The sequence below is a fragment of the Salminus brasiliensis genome, chromosome 4 (genome assembly GCF_030463535.1).
Source record: "Salminus brasiliensis chromosome 4, fSalBra1.hap2, whole genome shotgun sequence".
NCBI lineage: Eukaryota > Metazoa > Chordata > Actinopteri > Characiformes > Bryconidae > Salminus > Salminus brasiliensis.
This window is the reverse complement of record NC_132881.1, coordinates 22,509,224-22,519,866: the sequence shown is the minus strand read 5'-3', so window position 1 is coordinate 22,519,866 and position 10,643 is coordinate 22,509,224. Positions and strand designations below refer to the sequence as shown.

General features: G+C 42.3%; 1 protein-coding gene across 1 annotated transcript; it reads right to left on the bottom strand.

The window, feature by feature from the left end:
• Positions 1–4,854: 4,854 nt before the first annotated feature.
• On the bottom strand, positions 4,855–8,640 carry mrps6 (mitochondrial ribosomal protein S6). The gene is made up of 2 exons (XM_072677625.1): positions 8,116–8,640; positions 4,855–4,957 (listed from the first exon to the last, which is right to left on the bottom strand). Exon 1 carries the CDS (start codon positions 8,475–8,477, stop codon positions 8,118–8,120), a length of 360 nt encoding a protein of 119 aa, XP_072533726.1. The 5' UTR covers positions 8,478–8,640; the 3' UTR covers positions 4,855–4,957; positions 8,116–8,117.
• Between the last annotated feature and the right edge of the window lie 2,003 nt (positions 8,641–10,643).

Below are 10,643 nucleotides of genomic sequence, written 5' to 3'. Positions count from 1 at the left end.
GGACCTCGATTCTCTGACGACTGGATATCCAACCAGAAATCAGCTTATGCAGCTTGCTAAATGTAATTTAATCAAATATTTAATGCTGTGTGTATTTTAGTAGGATATAAAATGTTGGAATTAAAACCTGTGCAGTAAATTCTCATTTATGCTCTAATAGAGATATTTATTATACACTCATTCTTAAAAATTATTGACATTTTAAACCATGATGAGTTTATGTAAACTTGAGACCACCACTGTAACCTTAGTCAGCTCATCACCAGCAACCTTTTAGTGACTCTTTTTTTTATTTAGCTTTTAATTTTAATTAAAAATTGAACAATGTGTATGTGTAAGTAGTCAAATCACTTCCGAAAGTTCCTTCCTAAAAGGTAACCTCATTAATAATAAAAACATCTGAGGAGAAATGGTTCATTTTTCTGAAGAAAAAGAGCAGTTTCCTACTAATACCTGCTAGCCAAATGTTATAATACTGTTTTTTATTATATTACACAATATATAATACTGATCATTCTGATTTACCCAAATAATGTCCAGCAATATATTAACATATCTGCTATCACTATTAGCTGCTTATGTTTGTTTTTTTCTTATGAAAAAGAATCTACTCAGGCCTTCAGTACTCTACACAACCCTTCCATGTCCAAGACATCTCCTCTGTCTTTAGGCTAAATGTATTATGACTGAACTTGTTGAACTCAAGTCCACACTAGAAGAGGCCAAATGGAAAGTACCTAAACTCACCTGCAGCACAAATACACTCTTTCATTTTAGGGCACGAGAGAGCACTAATACCCTACACTGTTCTTCATTCTTTCTTTAAGATTCTTTTTTGACATGTTTTGGACATGTGTGTATTTATGTACCACAAACAACCTCACAGCCTCTCTTTATCCAGTTATTATTTTACTTATTCATGTAAATGCTCTTTGTTCTGATTGACTGTCCTGTGTTGTGCCTCATTCAAATAGTAGTCTAGGCTGAAAACCTCTTTCACACCTTAACCTCAACATAGAGCCAAGTCTCGCAGCCAGTGTATGAGAGTTAGCAGCCCTGTGGTAACTAGAATAACCACTCTGTCAACTGCGGTGAGGAAAAGCATCTCAGAATAAACAACACATCAAAACTTGAGGTGGATTGGCTACAAAATATAGCTGGGCAGTTCACTGAAAATGAATCGAAAGTAACATTCAGAACCTCTTATCAGTGTTAAAACTTTCCCCACAGTCTGGGTTCATGTGCATACTCCGCCCCATCCAGTGGTCATGAAAGCAACATAGGGGGAGCTCTGAGCACCTTGAGCAGCTTATATAATCATAATCAAGGTAAAATATTCAAACCAATCATGTATTGATTTGAGGTCATATCACCTAGCACTAATACAACAGCAGATCACACTGGACTCTTGTGAGTCAAGAACAGAAAGCTGAGGCTGCAGTGAGCACAGGCTCATCAAACCTGGACATTCGAAGATTGGAAAATATATATAGCCTTGACTGATGAATTTCTGCTGACGCACATAGATGGTCAGAATTTGGTAACAACAGAATGAATCCATGGACCCAACCTGGCCTGTGTCAGAAGTTGAGGCTGCTGGAGATGGTGTAATGGTGTGTTCTTGGCACACTCTGGGTTCATTAATACCAATCATCACTTGAATGCCACAGTCTATTTAAGTACTGTTGAGGACCACAATTTACCCATTTCCTAATGCCTACTTTAAGCATGATAATGAGCCACAGCATGAAAGGACTCTGAAAAATCTACAGGAATTGTATGAGGCAGTAGTGAATTATGTAGTTCATGTCAACAAGAACCACAATCACTAGGAAAAGTTTTCAACAGCTGGTGGAATCCATTCTACAAAGGTATAAGGCTGTTTTGAGAGAAAAGGGGAGGCCACCTCAGTCAGGCGGACAGGACGGAGGAGAGCGGTAAGAGGAAGGGAGGCGGACTGGCAGTATTTGTGAATGATAGATGGTGTAACCCTGGGCACATCACTATTAAGGAACAAATCTGCTGTAAGAACATTGAACTGTTAGCCGTTAGCATGAGGCCGTACTATCTCCCGAGGGAATTCTTGCACGTGATCGTGATAGCTGCGTACATCCCCCCCCTCTGCTAACGCTGACTCGGCTTGTGATGTCCTGCACTCAGCTGTGTGCAGGCTGCAGACACAGCACCCGCAGGCCCTCCTTCTTATGTCTGGAGACTTCAACCATGCTTCTCCATCCTCCACTCTGTCCACCTTCTCCCAGTATGTAACCTGCCACACCAGAGACATGAAAACACTGGACCTGTTTCTTGCCAACACAAAGGAGGCATACAACTCGTCACCTCTCCCTCCCCTTGGAAGTTCTGATCACAGTCTGGTTCATCTTCTGCCTGTGTACAAACCCATTGTACATGGGGAACCAGCTGTCACCCGTACAGTGAAGAAATGGTCTAAGGAGTCTGAGGAGGCTCTGAAGGACTGCTTCAAAACAACAGTGTGGGAAGAACTGTGTGATCCTAATGGGGAGGACATTGACAACCTCACTCACTGCATTACGGACTATGTCAACTTCTGTGTGGATAACACCGTGCCCACCAAGACTGTTCAGTGTTTTTCCAACAACAAGCCATGGATTAATCCAGATAAAAAGGCTCTCCTAAAAGCGAAAAAGAGGGCCTTCAGATCTGGTGACAAGGATGAGCTGAAAGCTGTGCAGAGGGAACTGAGAAGGAAGATCAGGGAGGGGAAAGCCAGCTACAGGAAGAAGCTGGAGGAACAGCTGCAACAGAACAACATCAGGGGAGTCTGGAAGGGCCTTAAAACCATATCTGGCCACACAAAGTCCAACTCCCAGGTGGTGGGGGACCAGAAGTGGGTGAATGATCTCAATCTATTTTTCAACAGATTTGATCAATCACCTAGCCCTCCCCCTACACAGACACCCCTGCAGTATCCCCACTCAGCAGCACTACCATCATGCTGCCCCCCCCCCCCCCCTTCTTCTTCTCTCAGAACTTTTGGCTCACATCATCCCCTAATGGCTCATCGTCTGGCAGCATCAACCACCCATTCACACATTCCAGCACCCAGCCCCCCTGCACCTGTCCTTCACAACAACCCATGTGAGAAATGAGCTGAGGAAGATCAAGCCTAAGAAAGCTACAGGTCCTGATGGAATCAGTGCCAGGCTCCTCAAGTCCTGCGCAGATCAGCTGTGCAGGGCAGTTGAGCATATGTTCAACATGAGCCTGAAACTGGGAAGAGTACCACAGCTGTGGAAAACATCTTGTGTGGTACCTGTGCCCAAAACACAGCACCCAAAGGACCTAAACAGCTACAGGCCGGTGGCACTGACTTCTGATGAAGTCACTGGAGAGGCTGGTCCTCAACCACATCCGCCCTCTGGTGAGCCCATCCATGGACCCTCTTCAGTTTGCCTACCAGCCTGGTGTCGGGGTGGATGATGCGGTCATCTATCTTCTACACAGAGCTCTTTCTCACCTTGAGAAGCCCGGCAGCACTGTGAGGATCACCTTCTTCGATTTCTCCAGTGCTTTTAACACCATACAGCCATGGCTCCTAAAGGACAAGTTGGGACATTGTTGAGTGGACAGTCACCTGTCAGACTGGATACTGGACTACCTCACCAACCGACCACAGTATGTGAGGGCACGGGACTGTGTCTCTGACTTGGTGGTCAGCAGCACAGGAGCCCCTCAAGGAACGGTCTTGGCACCGTTCCTCTTCACCCTGGACACTGCTGACTTCATGTACAGCTCACCGACCTGTCACCTCCAGAAGTTCTCTGATGACTCAGCGATCGTCGGCCTCATATCCAATGAGGAGGACAGCGAGTACAGAGAACTTATTCAGGACTTTGTGGACTGGTGTCTGCAGAACCACCTTCAGATAAACGCGGGGAAGACCAAAGAACTGGTGGTGGATTTCCGCAGGTGTAGACACCCCCCTCCATCAGTGAACATCCAGGGTATGAACATCGAGAGTGTGGACTCTTATAAATACCTGGGTGTTCATCTGAACAACAAACTGGACTGGTCAGTCAACACTGCTGCACTATACAAGAAAGGCCAGAGCAGACTCTACCTGCTGAGGAGTTTGAGGTCCTTTGGAGTGCAGGGAGCACTCCTGTGGACTTTCTTCGACACAGTGGTGGCATCTGCCATCTTTTATGGAGTGGTCTGCTGGGGCAGTAGCATCTCGACGGCAGATAAGAAGAGACTGGACAAACTCTGTCCTGGGGTGCTTCTTAGACCCAGTGCAGGTGGTGGGAGACAGGAGGATGACAGCCAAGCTGGCATCCATGCTGGAGAACAGCTCCCACCCAACGCATGAGACTCTGACAGCACTGGGCAGCTCCTTTAGCGACAGGCTGCTTCACCCCAAGTGTGTGAAGGAGCGGTATCGCAGGTCCTTCCTTCCTGCTGCAGTCAGACTCCACAACCAGCACTGCTCCCAGCGGACCACACACACATGTTCATGTTCAGAGAACAGAGATCCCTCAATGCAAAAATACTATGTGCAATACCCCCCCCCCCCCCCCCCCCCAGTGCAATTAAGAGTCATTTGCTGTAAATAATAGTTATTGCTTTTTTTTTTATTCTTATTTATATTGTGTATATAGTGTAAATTATTTATCTACATTTTTGTAACTGAGTGTCTTGCTATCCCTTTCTGCTGTGACACTGAGAATTTCCCCACTGCGGGACGCTTATCTTATCTAAATCCAGTACCAGTGAATTCAGTCTTCTATACTTTTTTAAATGAATCAGATTTGTCTTGAAATTGACATTGACAGACTCTGAGCAAACGGAAGTAACTAACAGACTCCAACACAATTTAAAAAGACGCAGTTATTTATTTCTAATATTATTCACCACACCGACACATTGAAGCACACTCCAGCAGGCAGGCTAGTCTTCAGCTATCCTCCTTACAGTCCTGAGAAGAAAGAGAAAGAAATCAAGTGTAAATTTTCATTTCCTCTGTAACACTCTCTCACTTCCTTAAAGAATTCAATTGAAAATAGATGAGAGGTCATGTATTAAAAGCAATGGGGTCCAGTTTTCTCCACAGAGTCTCTCACTGTTTGAATCAAATATGTAGAGCCTTGGCCGATGACAGTTATTGGCAGTTATTAATAATGTTATTAAAATGGGGAGTTATTAATAAACATGAGTTTGGTAAAAAACAGTGGCCTACATGCAAACTGGGGAGGGGATTTCCAAAAGCAGGCTTTCCTAGATAGTCAGGCCTCTTAAACCCAATGTTGAGGACTGTTCAATGGGAACATTCCCCCAGTTCTGGCAAATCCTACTTTATAAAATACCTGCAGTACTTTTGGAACACTGTATTAAAGTAATATACAGTACAGCAGTTCATTGAGGCCACCCCCACCCCATTACTTCCCTCATAACCTTGACCTCTGGTCAAATGGACTATTTATCCATTCATGAAGATGAGAAAATTTATGTCAATGATTTGTTTTTGTTTTTTTAGGATGTAAACTGTGATGAAGATGTCTAGGACCAACTGTGGTCTAGGACCAATAGCTTACTTGCTCCAAAGCTTTTAAAAAACAACAAAAAACCAAAACAAATTTGTATCCATTTTTGAATGCCCTAAATATTCAAATAAACTGCAAAAAATAAACAAATGGACTAAGATCTTGTGATTCACATCATACAAAGGACCAATCTGCTACCACATGTAAAGGTCCATATGCTAACAAACATTTACAACATAATTCCTGTCATTTGACTTTACCACCACAACCTCAAAGATATTGGTCATTGTCAGTGATCCCCGATGTTACTTATAACACCGCCTTAGGAGCACCTCAAAACTAATTAGCCAGTTGATTAAACCAGTGGAATCAGGTGTGCCGCCGTCTGACTGGAATTAAGACCTGCCAGACCTTGCAGAGAAGACTGCAAGTGTATGTAAACCCCTGCTGTGTGGAATACTTTTTTAAAATGCCAGTAGCAGAGTGAATAACAGAGCAGCAGCACACTTTATCAACAGCACAATTGATCAGCTGGTTAAACCAGTGGCTTCAGGTGTGCTCCCGCTTGACTTTTGCAGATACGATAGCCCCCCATCCCTAAGCCTAGGCTGCAGTCAAGGAAGGCTGCCTTTCTCATCTGTTCCACTTCGTAGGATTCACAGAATCTTTGAGCATGAGAAGAGCTTGTTAGTTAAGGATCTGAATCAAGTGCACTAGCTAATGAATCACACAAAAGCGTGGGGGTCCCGAGGACTGGGGTTGGGGGTTCTCGACTACTCTGGCAAAGCTCTTCCTTAATTTAAAGAAGTATCAACTTCTCAAAGTAAAGTTTTAGGAGTTCCCTTCAAAATATATACAAGGAATGTGCATTTCCCTGAACTAATGGGGCTCAATCCTGCTTACTCTGTACACTGTTGCTCTTCAGGTGCTGGGTCAGCTGTGTTGCAGTACAGAAAACTGGGCAGAACCTACCACAAACCACTAACCTAAGACTTTGGTCAGAAGCTAAAATAGTGATGATAGTAAATGGTGTAATATGAACGGAGCGTGAGTCTGTGATTCACTCAATATGAAGTGAGGATGTACAGCCATGACTAAGCTGCTCATGCCTGTAGCTGGTTTATGCTTTTCAGTAATTCAGCAGAACTAGAATACAGAACTACTAAATAGAGTGAATTACTTACTCAGACTCAGCTCTAAAGCAACATCATGCACAGTGCAGTCATGGGGGCTTTAAGTCAACAGCGCAACCCTTAACATTTTAAACACAGACATTCCCATTGTAAATGTAGAGTCATCATTATTTTTTTCCTGTGGTCATCACTGGGTTATATCACATGTCACAGTTTCTAACTTATATATGCACTTTGAGCACATTTGTAGTAGGAAAAAATCTATTGAATTTAAAGCCTGAACCCTCAAATAACTGTCCAGAAACTATAACTGTTAACATAATAATATATAACTATAACAAAATAACTTTCATTTATTTTGTTTATTTGACATTTTCACCAGATTTTAAACTAAAAGATATTAAATACTGTTTTGCTTTTTTGCATCAATTTAATACATCTGTTTTTTTTTGTTGTTGTTGCTCTGAGCAGTTTTATTAATAAATTTAAAATTAATTACTAATATATGTAAAAATGTTTAACCCCTTCCCTTCCGCTTCTTTTCAAATTTATTCAAGTAAATTCAAACATACAAATCTGTACATATACTTCTGGTGCATGCAGTACACAGATACCCCACGGGGGGGGGGGGGGGGGGGGGGGGGTAGGGTCTCGTTTTTTCTTTTCTTTTCTTATTTATTTAATTAATTATATATTTAATTATATATGTTATTATTATTTGTATTATGACTGCCGAGGTCTCAAATTCAAATATTCAAAAAAATCAAATACACACTGGACTTTAAAGAGTTAACTGTTAAGTCAGTTTTACTATTTATATATTAATATAAATATTTATATATAATTATTTAGATTAAATGAACACACGTCAATTATTCACCTCAACTCGCCGTAGATTGAACATCCTTTTACTTTGTATACATTTCAACTCTGCACTTCCGGTCGACCTTACACACGGCTATATCCTCCTCCTCCTCCTCAACGGCTAGACTAAAATTGTGAACTGGACAAACACCCACCTTTAGCTTCTGATATTCGCTACAGGCTGGTTTTAAGAACAAGGATTAAGCCTAGTCATAAACTACAGGACCAACCTTAATCCCTGTCCCCCAACATTAGCCCCTCTAAAGGTGTGTAGACACCCTCTCACAGCTTCTTCTAAAATCAAGTGTGTTAGGGAGCTGTTTATGTCCCATGTGCTTCAGTAACACCCTCTACTCTCCTGGGAAGGCTTTACACTTAGATGTGGGTGAGGATTTGATGGCCTACAGCAACGAGAGCTCCTCCAACTCATCCCAAAGGTATTAAATGAAGCTCCATCACTCCAGAGAGCACAGGTCCCGCTGGCTCACACCCCTTTAGCTGACACTCGGCATGGGCACCGTGACCTCTACTGACACTGCTAGTGTTACCGAAACCCCGCATGAGCGCACAGTGTAGATGACCGTTAAATTCCTCACGTTTATTTAGAAGACCTCTTGTTTGTTTGGGGGGGTGGCGGACCGCAGCACTGCCCCTGAGAAACCACGGTGTCCTTCTTTAACACCGTGGGCCGAATAACGTCCACATCTCTCTCGAGGTGGTTCAGCAAGTCTTTCACTAAGGACGGAGAGGCGTGGAAGTCTATTAGGAAGTATCCCCCGTGTATGTGGCGCTGGTTGTGTTTGGAGATCTTGTAGGGCAGCATCCTCTCTCCGAGGCTCTCCAGGTCTCTCACCACGGCGCCCTTCTGCACCAGGGTCTCCACTGTGCGCCGTAGCGCCGCCGCCGTCTCGGGCCTCTGCATCGCCTTCAGGATGAGAGAGAGCTCGTACCGAGGCATCGTTCACTTACGGGAATAAAGGTCGAGACAGAAAGTCCACACCAGAGAGAGGAACATTCAACAAACCTCCTCTCAGAGCACAGAAAACGTGACTTCTCTAAGGGTAACAGGGCGCCGCCATTACGGTTTCACAGCACTGGAAACTGTTAGCTACGTCTCCACGCCCACTTCCGCAAGTCGCAGATTACCAAATCATCACGTCATAGTTTCGCTCCGTGGGTGATTTGTAGATCGAAGCTTCACGAAACTACACGAAACGCGTGTGCCACCACTAGAGCAGAGCTCAGCCTCCTGCGCCCCCTACTGCACTGGAAGGAGTCCAGTTTGGTTTCTTTGCGAGTAGCAAACTTTACTTACATTTATTACACTTATATTAACCCTAGAACACTAACGTTAAAATTAGTAACACCATCACTAACGTTGGGTATATTTTACCCGGTATAAAATTCCAGATAAAATATAGTTTTCATCAATTTATTTTAAAAGTACAACACTGTATGACAAGTTTTGGAACCCTTCTTTAATTTTACAACATCGCATAAAAAAGGTACCATGGATGACCCTATAAAAAAACAGAAAAAGTATTGGAAAATCGGGTAATCCTTAACAGATAATGTCCTAACAAAAAAAATAATGCTACTGGAAACTAGGTCTTTGGTCCCCCTATTCCTGGGACATGTGAGCCCTGTCTGGTAAAGGCACAGTCTTCCTGCATCACTGATAACTGTGGGACAGAGAGACAAAAAAATGACCAAATTCTTTTGATTATAGGAATTTTCTTGGAAAATACCATTAATTGATATTTATTCATTGCCATTATACTAATTAAGGATTATATGCAAATTCTGGGACAACTCTAACTTACCTTATGCCTTACATGCAGTCAGTACAGGCAGGGTAGTAATGGCGAGGGCACACTGGTCGACGGCAGACATGACACCTGTGTCGTGTCTTCCTGTCCGAGCCTGTGGGGCAGTCAGCACACCTCACTAAGGGACCTCTGCTTTCTGCTCCCACTGGTCCAACCTCTCTTGCTATAGTGCCAGGTGTAGGGATGTTGCACACAGTGCAGATGAGGATTCTGAGCTGACGGGACAGACTTGAAGAGGGGAGTCTCTGCTCTGCCCATGGCTTGATAAGTGCCATTGCCAAAGCCTGCATATACTGCTTCCTCCTCATTGGTGTGTCACCTCTCCTTAAGACATTCTCCTTGCGAATGATCCATGAGTTTATCACACCAGCGTTCATCATGCCATATAGCACACCTCTTGGCCACCTCTTGGTTTTTGTTTTTTGTTTTTTTCACTTGTTACACAAACACTAACATCGGGTAAATTCCACCCATAAAATATGTTACTCTCTATCACTAACGCTGGGTGAAAATAACCCAAACGCATGCCTCTTGAAGAAACCACAGATGGGAGGAGGGAATCAACCATACCATTAATGACATCAATGAGTGCCCTGAAGCTACCCAAAGTCCCATGCAACTCAGACAGCAGCAACACAATGAAAATCACATGACAAAAATTGAGTGGGTGAAAATCACCCGGCGTTAGTGTTCTAGGGTTAATAATGTGAGTTAATAAATCTTAATAAATTGCATAATGCTGCAGAAAGATTAGTGTCTGAAACCTTCACATTTTGTGATCAATATTACTGAATATAGAATACATGATATATATAATGTGGTAAAAAATCTAAAATATAATTATAATGAAACAAGTTGTTTTAATAAATTGTAAATAATAATAATAATAATAATAATAATAATAGCAAATTGGTCATATAAATCAATTCATATTAAATATATACATATATTCAATATTTACTGTGTAAATATTACAAAATAGTATACATTGTATTAATCCACAAGAATGTGCATGTTTCCTGACTTGGTCTGTGCTATTTCTTATGCATTTTTATGCGTCATTAGATGGAACTTCATTTTTAGTGCAGCTCACAATGGAGGGATTTTGCAAAACAGCATTGATGTATATAATATTTTGTTATAATAATGATATTAATAATTAGGAACTCAACATTTTTATCTTTCAAAATTACCCCATATTGGATGATTTTGTATGAGAAAAATCTATATCTATGGATTCAGAGTTTAGCCAAGTATGCAATGATTGTTTGTAAGTAAGCTTTGGATTTCTTCAC

Coding starts and splice junctions, on each gene's coding strand:
- mrps6 (XM_072677625.1), bottom strand. CDS start 8,477: ATGCCTCGGTACGAGCTCTCTCTCATCCTGAAGGCGATGCAGAGGCCC.